Source organism: Strigops habroptila, chromosome 1 (genome assembly GCF_004027225.2).
Source record: "Strigops habroptila isolate Jane chromosome 1, bStrHab1.2.pri, whole genome shotgun sequence".
NCBI lineage: Eukaryota > Metazoa > Chordata > Aves > Psittaciformes > Psittacidae > Strigops > Strigops habroptila.
The window spans coordinates 52,671,831-52,694,919 of record NC_044277.2 but is presented as its reverse complement, the minus strand read 5'-3'; the positions used below and the strand labels follow the sequence as shown (position 1 = coordinate 52,694,919).

The 23,089-nt window shown below is 41.4% G+C and overlaps 1 protein-coding gene across 2 annotated transcripts in view; it reads right to left on the bottom strand.

Moving 5' to 3' along the window:
* RAB31 (RAB31, member RAS oncogene family) overlaps window positions 1-23,089 on the bottom strand; it is a 60,994-nt gene that overhangs the window by 5,052 nt on the left and 32,853 nt on the right. For both annotated transcript variants that reach the window (XM_030489451.1, XM_030489460.1), the window contains exons 4-6: window positions 14,113-14,184; window positions 12,184-12,290; window positions 7,394-7,503 (exon numbers count right to left, since the gene is read on the bottom strand). In XM_030489451.1, coding sequence (XP_030345311.1) covers window positions 7,394-7,503; window positions 12,184-12,290; window positions 14,113-14,184 — 289 coding nt within the window. The remainder of the gene's footprint in view (window positions 1-7,393; window positions 7,504-12,183; window positions 12,291-14,112; window positions 14,185-23,089) is intronic.

The following is a 23,089-nucleotide window of genomic DNA, read 5'->3' as shown; positions in this document are numbered from 1 at the left end:
TCCAACTCCTTCTACTGAATGCGAGATTTGTTGATGTAAAGAGATTAATCAGCACTCTGGGAGTTGCGGTTCTGAGGGTGCCAAAGGCAAAGAGATTGGGAAATGGGAGGGTGGGACTAGAGATAAACAAAATGGGAAGGAAGAAAAATGAAAACTGGAGCAGGGAAGCCAGAGAGATGCAAGGAGTGAGTGACAGCTCAGCAAGCAGAACTTGAAGAAAGGCAGATGGGGATTGCTCTGCTGCAGCTGGAAGCAGGATGCATCATCACAGTAATAAAATCTGCTTTCTTTGTTCCTTTTTGAATGCGATGCTCCAGTTACAAGCTGTGACATCCATTAGCTCAGAAAAATTAGGCTCAGAGTTGAGCTTTTTGCTTTAGGTTTTGGTTTGGGTTGGGTTTTTTTTCTTGTGTGTGTACTTGTGTGGTTTTGTGCTGGTTTTTTGTTTGTTTGCTTGTTTGTTGTTTTGTTGTGGGTTTTTTTTAACATGAAACTAGCTTCATCATTGACCTGTACAAGACTGTGTGAAAGGCTGGAAACTGTCTGAAAGCCGAGCATAAGGGACAAAACCCACCACTGGTTACCATGCTGACAAAGGGACATACAAAACAGTGCATTGAACAGATATTCATTTAGGGTGAAAACAGGTATGATGTGATCAACCCAAGCTGGCACATCCGGATAATGAAGTCCAACTCCAAAAGAAGCACTATCTACTAACACAGCTGCAACAATTCTGCTAAGGGTCAGAGGCAAGACATCACGGTGCTGCAGGGTGGCTTTCTGTGCATTTCTCCCATCTGTTCTCTTCCTGAAAATCACATACAAATTCATTTTTTAGGGGGCTGAAGGAAGGGGAGGTTTTCATTAGTTCAGGATGCGCAATCCATTTCATTCTGCCCCAGAGCAGCAGCCTGACAGCTCCTGCAGCTTAGGTGAGCTTTCCTCATGGCTCACCTCAGGAAAGGCAGACTTCTTCAAGTAATTGTACAACAGCTATACGATGGCCAGAACCTCCTCCTACAATTGCTAGCTGTATCATAGCAAGGTGAGCCTCTGTGAAGCATTGCTCTCCATAAAACTCATTAATAAAGCACAGCCATCTGTAAAGGCATGGCAAAATGAAGCAGCCACATTTTATCCAATGGTTTTGGCATCTGTGTACAAGACTTTCTGCACGTGTAGGGTTTAGGATAGTCACACGTCTTACCTCCCCAAATACTTTTATCCTTCGAAACCAGTTTCACCAATATTCCAAAAGTTCCCCATGACTTTCCATGGGTTATAAAGCTTGGCCCATTGATCAGTCTCTAGTTTCTTTTTCTCCCCATACTTGCAGTGAAGCAGATTTCCCCAAATGACGGAGATGACTGCTGTTTACTTCATGTCGTAAGCTTTCATGCAAGGTAACAAATATTTACAATAAAGGATATTGCATAACTAAACATAGTTACGTTGTAATTATTTTCATCCTCCTAATAGCATATCTAACAGCATCGCCAAGCAAGAAAATAAAGCAAAATTGTAGATTGCTGACACTGAAATTCTTGCGAGGGGAAGCAGCAATACAACTATATTTCTCTCATTTAATTAAAATCTGCTGGAAAGAGAGAGAACATTTAAATCTTACATGCATCAAAGTAAACAACAGAATTCTTAATTACTTTAATTACTAAGAGATGCAACCTTGATTTGATGTCCTGCCTGTAATTAACTTGGGGCTGTTTTGGTTTATTCACTAGTTTATGTTAGAGAACTCTCCTATGATTGGAGAGAAATCCAGGACCTCACATATTTAACTTCAAGAGTAGTCCAAAGGCCAGTAAGTTTTGCTTCATTCATTAAAATTTGAAAGCAACAGGAGAGCTGACCCTAGAACAGGGAGCATAAACTCCAACATAATTTAGGGCAATGTTTTCCAATCCTTTCACAGGGTGCTCATAGGTGAACACCTCTTACAAAAATTCAGTTATGACCTTGGGCTTCCTTAAAAATGGTGTGAATTTCTTTGTAACATCAATGTACTTTCTTTTCTTCTTAGACCTCTGCCAAGTAGTTCACAGATAGCAAATCACAGGATGAAAACTACCATATTCATCACTCACAAAGCTTGAAAATTGTCCATCTGCAATTCCACCCATCCAAGTCCATCTAAATCAGTGCAAACAATGAATGTCCGCTGGAAAGGATCCCTCCCCATTCCACAGATGGACATTCCACATATTCCATTCTAGTTTGTCCAGTATACAACTGGTTAAACTGTAAACTCTATAGATTGGGTTTGGGTTGGGTTTTTCTTTTTTTCTAATCTCCTGGTATTTCTAGGAAACAAGTATTTGGGTTACATTAAATATTCAATATATGAGCTGCTGGCAAAGCATCAGAAAATCAATAGCTTCATACATTTATTAACTGAGCATTTACCACATGAAAGGATATATCCCAGAGACAGAAACTCTCTGCTCTAATTAGGAAGCCTCATCTACGTAGAGCATCCTTATCTGGATTTTTAAACATCATCCTGTCTCTCCTTCTCATAGTACTAGCATTAGTAAGACAGAGCACGCTAACAACTCTTTACACACTTTCCATAGAGTGAATCTGATAATCTTACTCCTCACTTCCCTCTCACCCTTGACAGAAGATGCTGAAATCCTTCAATCGTGGCCCCTTTGGTAGAACAACAATCTTCAACGCATTCCAGACTCCAAAAAAATAATGCATGCCCATCGTTTACTTCTTTTTGTTTAAGCACAAGTTTATTTCACATTTCACTTGGCTAGGTGTTCTTCAGCAGCTCACTCATCCCACCGCCTGTTTACCTCTGGACCTACTGACACAGACTGGTATTAACCTGGGAGGTGCAGCCTCGGCTCTACCATTTACAGAGGACGGCTTTTATGTGATCTTCTCTTTCGTATCTGGGACATCTTCACACTAAGGTAACAGGCAATACACGCTGGCTGAAGAGAAGCAGCTGGGCGTGTACTAAACTTCAAGAAGGTAACTAAGGCTTATTTGAGTTCTTAAATGAATGAGTGCCTGAAAATCGCAAGGGTGTAATTGCTACTAAATGACAGTACACTTGGGACAGCTTGTTTAGTCATGGAAAACCAGCCAGTTTTAATGGGTAAGCTGCCTTCCCAAACACAAGCAGTAGTCAGCAGACTACAGCCCCACAACCAAGAAGGGGCAACACAGAAATGGTATGATCCCCTGCATAGGCTCAGCTTTATACTGTATTATAATGCTATTGGATAAATACATTCCCAGCATTTTTGCCGCTGCTGAAGTACAAACCAGTGACAAGGAGCTGCTGTGCGTATGATTCTTCTAAGGCTGGGAATAAAAAATTAATAACATTTGGTCCTACAGACACTCAGCTATTAAAAAAGAATTACTGGAACACATGAAAAAACATTATAGTCAAGCCTTTTTTATGTCAAAAACCTTTCAAGAAAGACACTGGGAAAAATTTAGATCAAGTGGGGAATATACAAGTGTACTAAAAGTATTCTTTTCTTGTTTACAGGGAAGTCAAACCAGCTGTGTGATGTTTCACAAACACAGCCAGCCTTCAGTCAGGCGCTGCTAAATGTAACTAGAGTAAGTGTAGTGGCTTGCTATCTGAAATCACAGGGGTACAACAGACAGCCAGGAGCTGCATCCTATTATGCAGCTCAGAGAAAATTCTCCAGCACGGAGAACACCAACTTTGCTGACTCTTGTGCTTAGTCTGCTTCCTCAGCCTTATTAACCTGAGTACACAGACTGCAGAGTCCCTCTCCTGCCAGATTGGCCCCATCTTAAATCAGAAACTTTTACTTTCATATCCTATATTTTCTTGAGAAGAGTTAAAGACAGTGGATTTATGTTGAGACTGTGATTTAGACATCCCTCAAAGCAGTCAAATCCTCAAATCCTGAAACTTATCATAAAAAATCTTTCAAAAATAGTGTACTATAATAACCCCAGAAATTAAGTGATCTTTCTATAATCTCTATAATTTTTCCAAGATTTATCTGGTTGTCAGCAAAACATCCCAGTTCCCCTTTTATTTTCTGCCTTCTTTATATCATTATGTTGAGTAATTTTTCCCATTATACTATGTCACTCTGCTCACAACATTTTCCCTGAAAAAGAGACAGTTGTTAGACACTTTAGGAAGGAAAATTATTATGTTCAAATGCCCCTGGGAAAAGAAAAACATAAGCAAGCAGGAGGTAAATTTTTCAGCTAAATTAAAATGTAGTCTTCTTTCTGTTTGGGGTATCAATTTCTAGAAGGCTTTTAATAGAGAAATTGTCCATGCATGTTGGAATATCCTTCCAAAATCCAGGCTGTGAAATAGACTACATGTACAGCCTACCTACAAGATCCAACGTAAATGGAAGCTGCTGACTCTATTCAGAGACTGGGGAGCTTGAAGCTGAAGCTGACTGGGAAGCACCATGCCCTTCTACAGCAGCAAAAAGAGAAGGGCGCACACTCTTGGGCAGCATAAAAGCAAAAATAAAGCTGCAGCATGACTTCTAGGGCCCCACACAAACAAAATTATTCAACAGGGTAGGAGACACGGCCACAGAGGGACTTCATAGACTTGAGAAGGCAGAAATGCTTCCATCAACTTGGGCCGGACAGGCTTTTTTTGAAATTGCACTGAAGTGGTGTGGAACATCAGAAAGTTAACCATATCCTCTGTCCAGTCACAACCATACTAATTAATTCTCCTGCTAGTTAAGCAGGTTTCCATTCTATTTCTATAAACATACACTACCAACTCTCTCTCTCCACTGAGTACTTGATAAGGTCATGAGTACATCCGCTGAGACCAAATACTTCTATATATAGAAATAATTGCCTGTGGAATTAAGTGCACTTGCTTGGGTATCTAGTTCATACTAAACTTAATTTAGCTGATTCTCCTCGTCTATTATATCCATTATTAGGGACAGTGTACGCTGCCAGCTGCAGCACTGCCTATCAAAGGCAGAAACTAATTAACTAATTGCGTGGCAAGGATGAGTTCCTCTGCGGGAACATTCACAACCATCAGGTGCAGACAAACTACCACAAGGAAGAACCGGTTCCTCCAGACAGCCATGTTACAAGCTCCTTTTTAAAGGAGGTAAAAAAAAGGTAGGGTACTCTAAGAATATCAGTTCTCATTAACTGCTTCAAATACATCCCACGCAAGCAAAGCAAACATTTGAACAGACCCTGTCGCAGGCAAAGTGTAGTAGATAATATGAGCTGACTGGGAATATGGGAAATGAAATAAACCTTTAAGAGAGGCTTTAGGGAAACAACATTGAGTTTCTGGATGTACTGTCTCCTAGGCCTCTGCAGGATTCATGGAGAGGAGGAACCACCAGTAGTGGAAAAAGATCAAGTCATGGAGCTCTTAAGAAATCTCAATCCTTACAAGCCTGAGGATCCAGAAGGAGGAAACCGATGTCACTACAATGTCTTTATCATTCCTATCATCTTTGAAAGGTCGTGGAGAATAAGGGAGGTTCCCTGTGACTGAAGAAAAGTGAATGTTATACCTGTCTTCAAAAAGGGCAGTAACAAGCCACAGATTTACAGGCTGGTTAGCCTCACTTGGCTTCCTGGGAAAATCATGGAGCAAATCCTCTCAGAAACTGCTTCCAAGTACATGAAGGTGAAGAAGGTGACTGGAACCAGTCTGCATGGACTTACCAAAGGTAATCCATGTCCAACAAAACCAGTTGCCCTAAGTAATAGTATGACTGGATCTGTGATTGAGGGAGAGCATTGGATGTTTTCTACATTGACTTTAGCAAGGCTTTCCATACTTCTTCCTTACAGCACCCTGGTATGTCCAAGTTGGGATGTTATAGTCTAGATAGGAAGACTGTTAGCTGTGTGAAAAACTGGCTGGATCATCAAACTTAAAGGCCATTGGTTAACACTGTGTATCTACCTGTAGGCCAGTTGGAAGTGGAATCCATGCTTAACATCTTTTATCAGTGGCCTGAAGGAGATAAATTTTGCACCCCCTTCGACCCTCAGATGATACCCAACTCGGAAGCATGTTCAATACCCTTGAGGGCAGGGCTGCTGTGCAGAGTGCCTTAGGCTGGAGGGAAGAATGCGCCAACAGGAGCCTTACGTGTTTCAGAAAGGACAAATGGCAAGCCCTGCTTGTGGGAAGGAAGAGCCCCTGGCTATGAGACAGGCTGGGGACTGACTGCCCAGGAAGCAACTGCCAAAAAGGACCTGAGGGCAACAAGCTGAGCATGAGCCCGTAGTGCCCTGGCAGCAAAGACGGCCACAGCATCCCAAGTCATACCAACAAGAGCCAAGCCAGTAAATCAGGTGAAGTGGTTATCCCCTTCCAGATATGGGCTAACACAAAGCTGGGTAATGCATCTGGTTTGGGGCCCCATGATACAAGAAAAATGTTGACAAACTGGCACTTCAGAGGAGGGCCACCAAGACAGTCAGGGGACTGGAGCACTTGCCCTGTAAGGAGAGGCTGAGGAAACGGGGCCTGGCTGCAGTTCAGGCTGGAGACAAGATGGCTTTGGGGGACCACAAAGCTGCCTCTCAGTGCCTATGGGGAGGACTGCTAAAAAGACAGATCCAGGCTCTTTACTGAAGTGCATCCAGGACAATGAGCAATGGTGGCCATGAATTGAATCAGGAGAGGTTTGGAGTTGATACACTGGCAGGATGCCACTGTGAGGACTATTTAAACACTGGACTCAGCTGCCCAGAGAGGTTGTGGGACCTCTGCTCTCAGGCCCAGCCAGACAATGGCTCAAACAACCTGGTACGAATTCACTATCAAGTCTGCTTTGAGTAGGAGGTTAGACTGAAGGTTTCCTAAGGTCTTTTCTAGCCTGTGAGGTCCTTCCCTCTTGCAGCCAGAGACCAAAACTGGAACCCCTAGAAGGCAAACTGAACAAGATGTTTTTTCTTCTCCTCATGAGGAATGTCAGTCTCATATCTTTTCTAAAAGACCTGGAGAGAAAACCTTTTTTTGAAACAGATTCCACTGCAGTGACTGTTTTATACTTATCACAATCCTCCAGGCGCATTTCTCAACATTTAGGTTTTTATCAACACGATGATAAGATCGACAGTATCAGCCCTATAGCAGGCTTGGTCTGAATCAGAAGATGTGACCCAGGCCAGGATTTATATACAGATTTAGAAGGAATAGGCTGAACCCATATCTACTATCTACTATGCTTTCCTCTGGTGTATTCTTAGTTTACATCAGCATACAATGCAGCCATACTACTCGCCCAGTGGATTTCTTGATGTCCTTGGGAAAGAAGCTTTTAGATTTGAAACAGACAGCTATTTTTCAGAAGGCCTCCAAGCAATCACAAGTAAATAAATAAATGGAGCATTTACTTACTTATTCCTTGAAAAAGTTCCTCAATGTTAACAGCATTCTTCGCACTGGTTTCAACAACAATTGCACCTATAGATTCTGCATATTCTTTGGCATCCTTCATAGGAACCTCCCTACCAAAAAAAAAACCAAACAAAAACACAACAAATTTTCAAAAAAGAATCAAACACAGCATAAGCAGAAAAGCATTAGTATTCTCTTCCCTGCGAAAGCAGTACTATCTTTCTTCTTTTTATGGCATCATCGTATCCAAATATCAACATTTCACCAATGATTGAGCTACAGTTTTCTTGGTCTTGCTGCTGAATCTGTGCCTTGAAAACATGAAGATACTTTAAATGATGACCCAATTTGTGGGTTTTCAGGGTTTTTTTGTTTTGTTTTGTTTTTTAACTTGACCCTGATAAGAAAAGCATTAAAACACAAGAGAAAAGACATGGAACTCTGCTGATCCAGGCAGCAACCAGCACTGTCCACACCAAGTGTTTAAACAAAATAGGGTATGGCCATTGTGGAAGAACGTGTGTCTAGGTGTGTGCAAGCAGCAAGAAAACAAGAGAGATTCTGGAAGAAATACAAAAGCCGCTGACTGAGCACACTGGCAAGAACAATCTGGGAGTGCCAGATTCACTGGGGGGGGACCACCATTCTGTGCCATATCACTAAAGTGACGCCATCTTAAAATCACTGGTAGAACATCCTCATTCTGTAGCCATCACTTCATATTTCAAAAGCTGGTAGTACAACTTCCTCCTAGTATGACTGCCTTGGGCTTTAACAGAAGGTATCTAGGTGGGAGCACAGCAACGCGATTTCACAATTAGTTTCTGAAGGTATGTATTTTAAATTAATCAGGTCTGCTGCTCATGGGAAATGTGCAGAGAGGCAGAATAATTGCCTGATTTATTACAAATAGTTTTCAAAAAATTAGCCTGCAAATCCAGCATCTGGATTCAGAGCTTGTTTCCATGACTTGCTTCTTTATATTATGCATCATCTTATTGTGAAGACACAAGGAAAACAGCATTCCCCTTAATATTTCTAAAATGGCGCCTTGGCCTTTATTATGAAGGGTACCACCATCTGCGGATGGCCCTGGAGATAGGAAAAAAGGAACATAACTATGTAACATAATATTTAAACAACAGTAAAGGACGAGATGTGAGAGCATAAGGTTATGTAATGAAGACTGTCAACTTGCTGTAATTTAGGTGAGAAAGCAAACTTCAGGATTTGAGGAAATGGGTCAACAGCAGCAAGTGACCATATCCCAAGGAAATATCACAAAACTTCTTAGCCTCCTCTGATGACATTTCTAAAGGAGGTCTAGAAGAGTCTATAGCACGTGGGCAATAAGCATCATGCCATTCAGTGCTGTCAGCACCAAGAAGGCTGCATACATCAAGTAGAGTTAATATAATCTGGATGTCAACATTGCTAAGACACTACCTTGTCAAAAGGAAAAGCATAAATGCTTGAACTCTAAGCCTAGAGATGAACACACACAAAATAGGGTGAAGAGAGTAGAAAGCAAGAACCATCGGTGGAGTGCTGAGAAAGTGTTATTCCACAGCTACTGGGAAAGTTAGAGGAATTCTGAAAGGTGCAAATTATTTCATAGAATCATAGAAAGGACCTTCAGACCATCTAGTTCCAATCCCCCTGCCATTGGCAGGGACACCTCACACTAAACTATGTTGCCCAAGGCCTTGTCCAACCTGGCCTTGAACACTGCCAGGGATGGAACAGCCACAGCTTCTCTGGGCAACCTGTTCCAGTGCCTCACCATGGTAAAGAACTTCTTCCTTGTGTCTCATCTAAATCCCCCCTGTTTAAGTTTGAACCCACTATCCTTTCCAAATCATTCTATTGATTCAATCTCCCTTGAGATTTCTGAATAATTACTGAATAAAGAAATATTCCGGATACAGAGAGGAAAGATCTGAGCATGAAATTCTGCTGATCTTAACCAAGGATCTAGCAATTTCCAGTGAACACTATTCCTTAAGAATGTGTGCCACATTTTTAGGGAAGTAAAACACTTCTTAGTCACTGTTATAACTACTGACTTTCATAATGCCCAAAAAGTATTCTGGACACTTAGAACATTTTAACACTGAAATCTCAGCTCCTGTCTTTGAAACTACTTTTTAATAACCTGTCAGAAGGACAGGACACATATCAGAAAGAAAAGTCTCTATTACTATTACTTAAAAGTATGCCAAACACTCAACAGTACTAAAGTTGACAGTACTATTACAAAGATGAGGCTTTATACTAAACAAAATTGCCTGTCTCCCTGTAGAAATCCCTTCAAAATGGAGAAGAAATTTACTTCAACAGAGTGCCAAGATCTGCTGATAGCCTAATTAACAACACTGAGAAAAGCAGCATGACCCCTGAGTGTTCCAAATCCATCTTGGCAGCTCAAAACCAAATTTTAGATGCTAAATAAGCAGGGTAACATGGTCAATGATTATGAGAAATAGTGTCAGTCTTTTCCCAAAGGAAGATAATCAGTTCTTATCACTTCCATTCATTCCTCCTTACTTTATATCTCCTACAGTCACAGAGATGGCAGAATCAAATCAACTTGAATCGGGTCAGCTTGTCCTCTTTTGCATCTATTCGCATTGGTCTTAAAAGCAGCTGTCTCTCTGATATCCAGCAAAACATCTGCCAAAAGTTCTACAAAACCCAAGTGAGATGCCAAAAATGCATACAAACAGGAGCTTGCTCCTGTGTGCTCACATCATCTTATTTTTAATTTCTCTGTGCCCAAAGGCATATGTATTTTCTACTTATTGGAAACAATCTGATAAATTGGTGACACATTTCACCTAAAATCGTTTTTCCTGAAGTAAATTTGAAGACATAAAGCAGTCAGAGAATGCACACAGCTACATGTGTTGCATAAACAATCAGATTTCTGGAAGAACTGTGAAAACATATCACGTACAAGACAGTCTGCTCTCTATTTTTCCACCAAAATCTCTTTAGCTGGACATCATTAAATGACTTCAGAAAGAAAAATGGCTGGGGGATGCAGAAAGAATAGTTGCATGAAAAAAATATTCTCAAAACTATTCATATTTTATGAGGAGAAAAAAGCCCCCTTCCTATAAATAAAATAAAATTTTTAAAAAAGAATAAGAGACATTAGTTCACAGAGTACCATGAGGACCATGTGAACACCAGAATATTTTGTGCATGGAAAAGCTGTACTGGCTGAATAGGAGCAAGAAACAGATGATCAGCAATCAGTAAACAAGTAGTGTTTGAGAATAACATGGTGGGAAGATGACAGTCATTCTGTAAGGAACCCCAGTATCCCCACAGCATTTCTGGGGTGCAGGGTTTTCTTCATGTCCCCAGGTTAACCTCCCACTGGTGGAACAGCATTTAAAAGCCTGCTGCCATGGCAAAATGCTACCAAAAGCAGGGGGAGGGCTGGTTATGGATTCACTTGCAATTGCTGCCATTTGTCACAATCTCCAAACTTATTGCCCTTGATCTAATCAGGCAATTGTATTCTGGGAACACTTAAGCAATAAATTTGAAGTGACTCTCAGGGCAACTGAAAACTCCTATTTGTGCTAACTGGTTTTTGGGTTTATTTTAATAAACATCCTTTTTTCCTGCTTCATATTTGGAAAACCTTTGTTTTCTCTTATACGACTCAGTTTCACCGTGTTGGCAAGCATCATGTAGGAGATGCCAATATACTGTGTCCCTGATTCTTAGCGCAACAGAAACCAGGAGTCTTCTAGCATCAGGGCTTGTTCAGGTTTTACAGCAAGCACTGACTCACCATTTGTGTTGGTTCATGGCTGATGGGGGCAGGGGTGAACAAAGAAAACAACCCCCCAAAAAAACCCCCAAAACACACAGGTGCAATCCTTGCATATGCCTTCATTAAATAAAGCACTGCATCACTTGAAATTATGCATGTGCTTCAGGGCTCTGGTGAACTCAAACCAAAGTAATGATTATAAAACAACAGGGGGATGTATTTGAACAACCATAAGAGCCTATGAAGTCCTAAAAAGAAAGCATCAAATATGGCCATTAAGTCTGTACTCATAGTTGAAGCAAGAAATAACAGAGTCATGGGCTGACACAAAGGATCATTCCTGTACAGCAGAAAGTGCTTCCATTTCCAGGAAGGATAAATGCAAATCCAAAATAGAACCAACAAGCAGAAGAATCTAGCTTCACTCTTATGCCAAACAACATCATTGCAGTTCTTCTGCAGGAGTGTGGACTCAACTGTCCCCTCTTTTACCCAGGAGGTTCTTTGCTTCATGCAGGTGAAGCAAGTTTTACTTGAAGTTATGCTCCTAAAGAACAAAAATACACTTCCTACATCCAGTATTATGGGACAGCTTCAGTTGTGGCAAAGCACAAGTTCTCAGAGCTTCCCTGTGAATAACATTATTCTACCTCAGGCCCATCCTTCTAGCTCTACATGCTGGTTTTACTCATTGCTTAATACATTCTGCACCTTTTAACATGAATGGAAAATAATAATACAAAAAGACTATACTTCTCCATTCCAAATGTTTCAGCAGCTAAAGGGTGTAGACTGCACAAATACAGAGGAAGGGCAGTAAGAGAGGGATAAAAAAAAGTATGTAATTCAAATTGTGCTGCTGCTGGCAAGTTTGTTAGGAAAGGCTCAATATAGCTGACCAAAATTACATACTATTGTAACAATGGTATGAATTGGTTACCTGAAGGAAGCAAATGATATAGTTACTGCAATCAAAGCAAGAACAAAAATTATGCCTTACCTGATATCAGAAAGATCACATTTGTTTCCAGCAATGGCCATTACAATGTTTTCGGGACCATGTTCTTTTAGTTCTTTCACCCATTTCTTCAAAGTATGAAACGAATCCTAATTCAGAGAAGTAACAAATAAGCTAAAAGCCTAGGCTCCATTGATGTATTTGCTTATTTTTTGAAGTTAGAGGAACACAGCTTTGACAGTATTAATGCAATAATAATTTTACAGATCACAAGACCAGAAGATCACTGTATCTATGTAATCTGCTTTTCAAACTTTAGGTTATAAGACTTCTTCAAATTAATCTTGAACTTGGACACTTGCGCCTTTGCCCACCTCCCTCCCCCAAAAGCACTGAATGTTTTTCTTAGATTTTCTTTTTTGGCTAGTAGCCATTTCCTTCACTTTTAATGTGAGCTTCATTTATCTAAGTTCTGCCCAGTGAATTAACATCTCAACCACTGTCATATTTTCAGTAACGCCCAAGAAAGCTTTCACAGTGACATCCCTCCCCTCGTCTTTTCTGAATCTGTGACCTGGTAACCCCCTATTTACTCATTATGAAACCAAAGAGACAGGTGAATATTCACTTGGCTTTTTCCCTCCAAGTACAGAATTCAAACGTTTTTTGCTGCTACCTTTTAATAGCAAATTTTCTATTTCCTTACACTCATGAACTAACAACATTAACATAACTGTTGCTCCTAGGTTGAAATTATTACTGAAACTCAAAGTGAGCTCCCAGGTATATAATAAACCATTTTTTCCCCTTCAGAAATGCACCTAAGAGTTATGTCTAAATCAGCAATGGCTGCCTGAGTATCACTGAAGGGAGAGCACTATCAGTCATTTGGAGAAAAATGAAATCCATTCTGCTTTAATGATCAACACTGAATATTAAGCACCAGAAAGTGAAAAACACATTGACCTTCCTCTCCTGTTTTCCCCTCTTTATTCTGAGAGCTGTTCCACATAAGCTTGCAGAAAGGCTGGCAAAACAAAACTCTATTCTTACAATGAATTACAAAATCAACTGTGAGATATATGAATTAAGAATAAGCATCAATCCAGCATGATTCACTCTTCCTCATCTTTTCTGGAGAATTTAGAAAAGGAGAACAGTACTGCTGTGCAGCAGTGGCCACCATCATGAGCCACAGATCATTACACTAATGCACTGGAGAACCAACCCAGCCCTCTCAGCCTAGTAGTAAATAATTCAATTGGCAGGAAAGGAATAAAATGCTAGTGAAGTGTTATGACCATCCATCCATTAACATCACCTCTAACTCAGCTTTATCAGCAGGAGGTTCTTTTAAAAGCAGTGGAAGGGGCATTCAGCTAGAACCTCCTTGCCTACTCTGCCTTAAAACTGAGCCAGAGCCATTTATGATCTGAAAATACAATTTTAACTCCAAATTAATAATGTTGAGACAAAGGTCAGAGACTTTATATTTCATTACTGGTTTCATAGTTAAGATACGAGTCACACAATGCAAACAGGAGATGATATGCTTAGTTAATAATAATTAGTTTTAAAATCAGTAATATGCAAACAACTGAACTTGTGTTCCATTGGTAAAGTAGCCAGCTGCTTTTTGTAGTAAAAATTCAATTCCATACAGAGAACAGAGGTGGTGGTGGTGGGAAGGGATATTGCAGGATATTATCCTGTCTACTTAGCCAGAGGAAATCCAAAGGAACTTTGACAAAATGCAGTCTCTGACCTTTTGTCTGGTTGAAGTTTAAACAACACAGAAGCAGACCTTTAATTTTTTAAGGCAGTTGGACACCTCCATTCAAATCTACACAAACTAACAAAGCCCCACAACAAGGATTAACTTAAAAATACTTCTGCAGTTATGGGTTTTAATTCCAATACTGGCCCACGCAGAGGAGTTAACACAGGCGAAAAGCATACAGGTGGTCTTACCTGTTTGGTGATATCATAAACTATCACAGCTGCTGCTGAACCTCGGTAGTACATTGGAGCCAAGGAATGAAACTGTTAAAACACAACATCCCCCCAAAAAAACCCATCATTAATAAATCATGATTATCACACTCTTTGTCAGGTCACAGACTTGCCATGGCAGGACCACTAACTTTCTTCCATCCCATAGAGAAGAGACCTCGAGTGGTTGCCCATCTCTAATTTTCCTCAAATGTCAAAGAAGCAGAGATCCCTTATCTCCCACTGTTCTTCATCCTGTTAGATTTATGCAATAAGCACTTAGTGGTTCAATGCATCTTTTCCATTACAGGGCATGGGCTCTGAGGACGAGTTCTGACACAAAGATCACCTACAGTTGGAGGCCCGACCTGACAACATTCAGATCCCTTCCCCTGACAAACTGTGACATTTTGCTTTGTAGCTGTAACAGACTGGATTCAGTTTGGGTTTTAGTTTATAAAACACTGCAAATGACTTGGATAAAATCAACTTGTCAAAAAACTCTTATCACCTGTCATGTTTACGTATCTATGACATATTTTGAAAAACATGGGTTCCTGCAGTTTAAGTTACTCTTCAGCTTTTTGTTTCAAGGGAAACATCCTCTAAGAAAAAAACCCCAAGCAATAAATATGTTTATTATAACAACAGCTTGCCAATGAACAGCATAATTTTCATAATTTACCATGACTAAGCAGCTGATTTAGAATTTCAGCTTATAATTACACAGAGAAAGGAAGTCAAAAAGGCTTTCTGCTGATTCAACTGAACTTTGTCTTAAGCAAACCAAAAATAATCTTTCTTGGAAAATACATTTAGTCTCACTGTACTCACGCAGCCATTTCACAAATCTTTATTTCCAAAGTGATCTGCAAAAGCTTCATATAAAGCACAGCTAATAGCAGAGGTCAACTCCTAAATCAAATGTATTGTTAGGGCAGGGCATGAATCTCACTGCCCACTGAACATGCATAGATCCATGTGTTATGTTGCAACCCTCTGCAGATTTACTGGACACATCTTTTTCTCAGAACTGTGATTACAGACTGAGCATTTAGACCTAGCAGCCTGCACGTTTCTTGCTGTTTCACGTGCAATGCATAAAACAAGTTAATTGTAATATCGGTTCATTTGCCAGTGTGTAAGCTGTTTATCACAGATCACATACTCAGTTCAAGGTCAATACTTTCTCTTATAACAGCAAGGATGCACAACAGCAGTGACAGATGGTCAAGTGCTGAAGTGTTTTGGGGAGCGAGGCAGGTGGAAGAGCTCATTAATAGGAGAAAACAGCAGGAAGGAGGATGAGAAAAGAAAGAGGAATCGGTCAAGAAGCATGGTCTGAAGAAAAGGGATCAGCCAAGATCCTGGGGGGGTTGGGCAGACATGTGCCCTCCAGGATCTCAGTGTGTGTCTTGTATTACTTGCATGTTTAATGCAACAAATGCTTTTCACATTTTTTGGGCTTCTAGAGCATGACATAAATGTCCAGTGTGTTAGAATAGAATAGGCTATTTCAGTTGTAAGGAACCTACAGTGATTGTCTAGTCCAACTGTCTGACCAAATCAGAGCTGATGAAAAGTTAAAGCATGTTATTAAGGGCATTGTCCACATGCCTCTTAAACACTGACAGCTTGGAGCATCGACCACCTCTCCAGGAAGCCTGTTCCACTGTTTGGCCACCCTCTCGGTGAAGAAATGCTTCCTAATGTCCAGTCTGAACCTCCCCTGATGGATGCAGCTTTGAACCATTCCCAGGTGTCCTGTCACTGGATCCAAGGCAGAAGACATCAGCACCTCCCTCTCTACTTCTCCTTGGGAAGCTGTAGGGAGCAATGAGGTGGCCCCTCAGCCTCCTTTTGTCCAGACTTGACAAGCCCAAAGTCCTCAGCTCCTCACAGGACATTCCAGCTCTTTTACGAGCTTTGTTGCCTTCCTCTGGACACAGTCAAGGACCTTCACATACATCCTTCTTAAACTGTGGGGCCCAGCACTACACACAGCACTCGAGGTGAGGCCACACCAACGCTGAGTACGCCAGGACAATCACCCCTTCTGACCAGCTGGTTCTGCTGTGTTTGATGCACCCCAGGGTGCGGTTTACCCTCAGGGCACACTGCTGACTCCTACTGAGTCTACTGCTGACCAGCACCCCCAGATTCCTTTCTGCAGGGCTGCTCTCCAACCGCTCCTCTCCCAGCTTGTATTTGTGCCTGGCATTACGCCATCCTAGGTGCAGAGTTCAGCATTTCAACTTGCCAAATATCATCCCATTAATCATTGCCCAATTCTCCCATCTATCTAGATCCCTCTGCAAGGCATCTTGTCCCTCAAGAGAGTCAACAGCACCTCCCAATTTGGTATCGTCAACAAACTTACTAATGGTGCGTTCAACTTCTGCATCCAGATCATTGATAAACATCTTGAACAGGACTGGCCCTAGAATTGAAGCCTGAGGAACACTGCTGGTGACTGGTCACGACCCAGATGTAGCCCCTATAGCCCTTTGGGCTCTGCCTCACCCAGCACACCATGAACCCACTCATTCCACAGTTGGACAACTTGTCCAGAAGGATGCTGTGAGCGACAGTTATCAAAAGCCCTACTAAAATCCAGAAAAACTACATTCATTGCCTTCCATTCATCCACTAGCCAGGCGACCTTATCATAGAAGGATATCAAATTAAACAAGACTTTCCCTCTGTGAAACCCCACACACACATGCTCTTTTTGTAAATAACACTGGCTAGCTTCCAGCCAGCAGGGACAAGCCCAGACTCCTGGGATCTTTGGTAGATGATGGACAGGGCTCCTGCCGTAACATCCATTAGCTCCTTTAGAACTCTGGGATGGATTGCATCAGGCCCCATGTACTTGTGAACATTCAGCTGATACAGCTAGTCCCTAACAATTCCAGTGTTCACAAATGAACAGGCACTGTTCCTGTGCTTGTAGTCCTCCAGCTCAGGGGACTGGAGAGCCTAACATCTATCAGTATTATTCAAGGCTGAAGCAAAAGCCACAATGAACACCCCTGCTTTTTCTTCATCCCTGTTAGTCAGACGACCATGTTCAACAAGTATGTTTTCTTCAGGCCTCCTCTTGCTAGTAACATACTTTTAAAAGCCCTTCTTGTTATCTGAAACAACACTGGCCTATTTCAACTCTCATTGAGCTCTGGCCTTTCGTGTCTTCTCCCTGCATAAACAAACCACAGCTCTGTACTCTTCTTGAGAAGCCTGACCTTGCTTCCAGAGATCATACAGCAACTTTCACCTCATGACCTCCATGAGGAGTTCCCTGCTCACCCAAGCTGGTCTTCTGCCCTTGACACAGTGGAATTGCCTGCTCCTGTGTTTCTAAAATGTAGTTCTTAAAGACTGACCAGCACTCAAAAAGCACTCCTAAGCCCTCAAAAGCAGATTCCACAGGTACTCTGCTAGACAGCTTCCTGAGTACCTTAGCATTTGGTCTCCTGAAGTCCAAGGTGGCAACTCTGCTGTACTTTTTTCTCATTATACTCAATCATTTCCTGATCACTGTGGCCAGGGCAGCCACCTACCATCACATCCCACACGAGCCCTTCTCTATTCACAAATAGTAAGACTAGGAGGGCATCTCTTCTAGTGAGTATCTGTGACAAGAAGTTATCTCCTGTAAACTTCAAGAATTTCCAAGACCTGCTTATCAACATATGTGTTGCATTAAAAGTAGCCTGAAAATTAGGGACCTTAATTGTGGAGGGTAGATCTGACCCTTCATGGTGTATGCACACTCCTCCCAGTCTATAAACTCTCGGAAAAAAACCACAACACACCCTACGCACATGGAGATTTGGTTTTAATCTAGATTACACAGTATTCATGAATTTACAAAGAGCTCTCAGATAACAGTAATCATGCTTCACAGGAGCCATGCAGTTAAACTCACATGCTTCAAATTCCTTCAATAATGGCCCAGAATGCACACTGAGAACCTTTACAACATCTTGGGAATTTCACTCCCTTTTCTTTTGACCAGGTGACAAGAACACTTTCCATAATAGCTGTTTCACTGAAGAATATTGCCAGTGTTAGGGCCAGAAAGTAGTAGTAGTAATAATAACAACAAAACAACACAAAAGCAGACCTCTTTCACTGGATCGTGGACAAGTAGAATTGGATGCAAACAACTGTTTTTTGGGTAGGATTCATTTTTAGCTGGATTCCCAAACCAGCTTATTGTGCATCAGATAAGCTCCAGGCTCAACCAAAAGGAAAGGGTGGGAAATCATGGCTGAGAAAAAGGAGGGAGGACAGGATTACTAGAAACCAGATTCACAACAGTTTAGGCGACACTTAGCTCTGCACTTGCAGAACTTCTCTGTGCACATCTCTGCTGGTACAGTCTACTGGCACTGGCAGTTTTACTCTATTTTTCCTATAATGGAAGCAATGATAATTTAAAACCAGTGCAGGTAATATGCAGAAACAAAGAAAACTTCTTTTGAAACATTTTTGGAAATTAATTAATTATGTCAACAGCGTGTCGCATTTCAGTAACAGAAACTCCAAACAATGTCAAACTATGACCTGCTGCTTGTGTCAAGAAACATAAAAACCATCAACTAGAGGTGCAGCATGTGGGAGGAATGCATTTAAGACAAAATAATCTACTTAAATATTCTAATTCCTCACAAGCTTGGAAAGAGGGAAGGCAAGACCACAGCAAGCTAGGCTCAGAAAGGCAATTGCCGTTGAGAGGCACTCAGGCTCAGTAGTTGTTAACGTAAGTATGACCTCCCTACTCTACTCTACTGAAAATCTATCTATGTGCTCAGCTGACAGGACAGTTATTTCCTCTTTCATGATTCTTGAGTAATATTTTAGCTATAAGGCCTTTAAAGAGGACAAACATTTTGCCCACATTTGGGCATGTAGCTTCACTATCTGGGCTTTTTAATATCAATGGATAGATTTCATCTGGCATGTAAATTTACATTCTCATTTGGATAAACCTGACACTCAAGATTGCATATTTTATTTTGGTCAAAGTGACCAAAATGGGATTACAATGCATCTTTATGCAATTTCCTATAGTCTGTGAGAAATAAAAGTACTTTTAAATTGTTTAGTAACAACTGAAAGTACACTAGTAACAACTATTATCAGTTATAAAAGTACAGAATGTCAAATAAAACCAAAATTAATTCCCCTTTGTCATTCTTTTGTACAGTCTAATAAACAAACATAATGATACACTACGTCCCAGTCATAAGAAATCACTGTTGTCCACAAGAAAACAGGAAAAGACTCTTTGCAACACAGAATGAATCAAGAGGGGTTGAAAAACTGTAACTCTGAGCAAGATTCATGATAAATAGTAGACTCTTAATAAATGTGTTTTATGGGCATTGATTTTCAAATATCACAAATATTGTAATAAAAGTCTTACGAAAATACTTATGGTTTATTTTTTATTTTTTTTCTTCTAAATCAGTGCCCAAAAGCAAAGTCTTCTTGAACCTTTACTGGCCTAATTACACGGAAAAAGAGAGTCACACAAAATTGATTAAAGGGATACAAAATACTAATGTGCACATTTTTCACCTGCCAAGGACCAAATGTGGGACAGATGTCAAAAACAAGTGACACTCAAAATATCAGCTCACAAAATTATATCTCACGGGACTACCTCTGTAGTATAAATTACAACACCTATAACCTTGATTTTATAGCTTAGTATTTCCGTGAATACTAAGAATACTGTGGCCAGTAATTCCCAAGAAAATCAGGAGAAACAGGAGCAGTTTGAGATTTAGCGTGAGAACAGATCTGCTTCTCAAGAAGGGCCACCTAAAACGTTTGGGCAGCCTCCGCTTGCTCTGCCACATGGACACCCAGGTTGTAATCCCAATTTGCTGGGGAGTCAGCCCCTTCATAAGCCACAGCCAAGAGCAGTGCTCTGGCAGATGTCACCCCTACTTGCTGCCAGCAGCAGCTCACATCACCTTGGACTAACAAGGCAACACAGACCCAAACCAGTCAGTTCCCACCACCACAAACAACCACACTCCCAACACATTTCAAAAGCCAACCAATATCCAGACTAAAATAATTAGGGTTTTATTCTTTTCCCCTGATACTTCTACAGGGATCATCTTATTTTGATGATTAATAAAATTCTGAATTCCTAATTACTAAATTACTTGTAATTTACTTGCACCTTGACTTACTAAAATTCAAGCATCAATGCTTGCCTTTAGCTGAAATATGATTATCAAGCAGTTTTGCAGTATTAACTTTGTCATTCTGATAAACCAAGGCTATTCCAATCTGAAGATAAAGGAAGAAAGAAGAAAGCAGGGTCTAATCGCATTTCTCTGCACCTGATTCAGCTTCAGTTCATCCTTCCTGACTGCTGGTGACCACATTTATCTGCAGCACTCCAGACATAAAGCAGCCTCAACTGCACTTCCCCTTACATGTAATACATTTCTCATGGCTGCATCAAAAACACATGATCATCCTTTAACCAGTAAATACATTCACAGGTGGCTTTCCTCCTCTGTTTCCCCCAAACCCACCTACAACTTCACAACACACATTTTTTTTGAGAATCAAAAGATACAGGCACTTGCTGCTTATACAACTGAATTTCATCCACACCATTTCCCACCATGTCCTTCTAAGCACTGGGAAGACATCTTCATGTAATGAGTAAACTATCACTAGCAGCTCACCTACTGTGGAAATCTAGAAGTCCTGTGCCTCTCATTCAGTATCAACAAAACATCTGCCTATTTGCAAATGCTGACCCACTTCATCACTCATTAGGCCTGTTCTGCTTTTGTAGGAGTTAATAGCAACTTGTGAGGCTGAGGTCACTAAACCATGCAATGCAATAGTTAAGTCATAGGGGTACATCTTCCAATTCAACAGCTACAGCCAGGCCAAAAGGGCTATTCAAAACATAAATAAGAAACTTATTTCACCAAAGACATGCCAAAAAAACCTAAAAATCAATGACTTATGTCATTCAGACTTCTAAGACTCTCTTCCTCAGAGCACACCACTCAGCGTGCTACATACCTACACAGGCACGTGAGTTCTGGTGCAATGCTAACTGGGTTCAAAGCACCTTCGTACTTGTGCTTCCCTACCAACACATCCACTTTGCTCTTGTGGTTCATCATCTCTGCCACTAAAGAAGAAGTGAGCCCACATGCACGTTATGAAATTTCCTCTGAAAGCAGGTCCTCTTCTCTCTCAGGGTCCAAGCAGAAGCTGCCCAACCTTTAGAGCTATGTGGCCCTGCAGCACAGAGGACAAATTCAGTCTTAGGTGGTACAAATGCACATTCAGCATAACCAGAGTTGCTCTCATTGATTCCAGGAGTATTTTGCGATTCTGCAACCCCTCATCTGGCCCTCTCACTGAAGCTTTGCCCTTGCAAAGGGCAGAAAAATGGAAGCAACCAGCCACTAAGGAATTGAAAGCTCTGTAATATTTTGATTTCTGTTTTCTGTGCAGCTTATCATGGAGGGGTATATTTGGTTGTGTAGGTAATGCTTTTCACAGTTTCTCTGTACTAGCAGTACAGAATGAGGAAGAAGAAAACCCCACAGGGTAGCCATATCACAATGCTTAGAAGAGGAAAATTAATTCAAGGGAACCTAATGTAAATCATGCCTGAGCTGTAGTAGTGAAAGTCTCTTAACCATGTCTTATGTAATGCTAGTTTAGAAAGCAAGATAGAGGCCAAATAAACACAGAAACAAAAAACTATTACCCCTACCTATTAACATAGAGGCTGACAAAGACAGTCTGGATTCATTCAATCTGGCAGGTGCACCAGGGAACACTAATTCATGTCAGCAGCAATTTGCACCATCCTGTAGTGCTACATCCCAATGCTGGCTTACTGCCACAGCAGGATGTCACTTCCAAACTCCACAGCCAAGAGGAAAAAAGATGACAAACCCAAACCCAACAACAACCACCTCCCAACTCCTCTACTGGGTTGCTTTTACCATCCTAGACTGTAAAGAACATCATGTATTCTTACTGCAACAGGATTATATCTCTGCCTACAAGCATGTCTGGAAAGGGTAAGGATGCACTGAGTAAGCAGAATCAGACCAGTGCTAAGCAAGCGTTACGCACCTTCTCACGTCAAGGGCTGAATTTGGCTAAGATTTTTCCACATAGTGCCTTTTCAAGCACCTGCAGGTGCACAGCAGCACAAGATTTGCTTCCTGACAGCCGTAATCATTCAACTAGATTTCACTCTCATTCTCAAGAAGCTGCTCTCTGACTACACACATTGCATCTGAGTGGCCAAGACCAAACCACTTGGCTCAAGGTCAGAGATCCTTACCCTTTCTTTGCCTGGGTGCCATTAACGGTAAGGACAGCCACAGCTTCCATCTAGAAGCTTACCTATGTGGGCACTGACACAGCTCTGCAACTTCCTTCCCTTCCTATTACATGCACTCACCTTTCTAGACTAGGACCTTCACACACCTCAGTCCCCTTGCTCAGCAGTCCCTCTCCAGCCCCTTCACAGGTGATTTTGGATATCCTGTTTCTCCTGTCCTTGGCCCATTTCTCCTGCCACGCCACCACCACAAACCCCTTCCGTCCTATCCCCAAACCCACCAGATGCACATTTCTCCTCATGTTTTGGCTCCCATTCCTACAACCCAAACCGCTGAGGTTCTTATGGTGAAAAGCACGGTAGACCAGTGCAGAGACACGTAACTACCAGCCTGTTTAGGAGACCTGTCTTAACTGCTTCCACGGATCCCCATGGGGAAAGAGCCAGAGGCTGTCACAACTGCATCTGAGTTGCATGAGCTCATTGAAGCAGTCCATGTAACATGAAGAGTACCCATTTCACAGCTTGGGAGCCTCTACTTGCCCAAGTCTGGGCATTTACATGCCCCATTCCTGTCACCTTGGAGGCAGCAGCTGC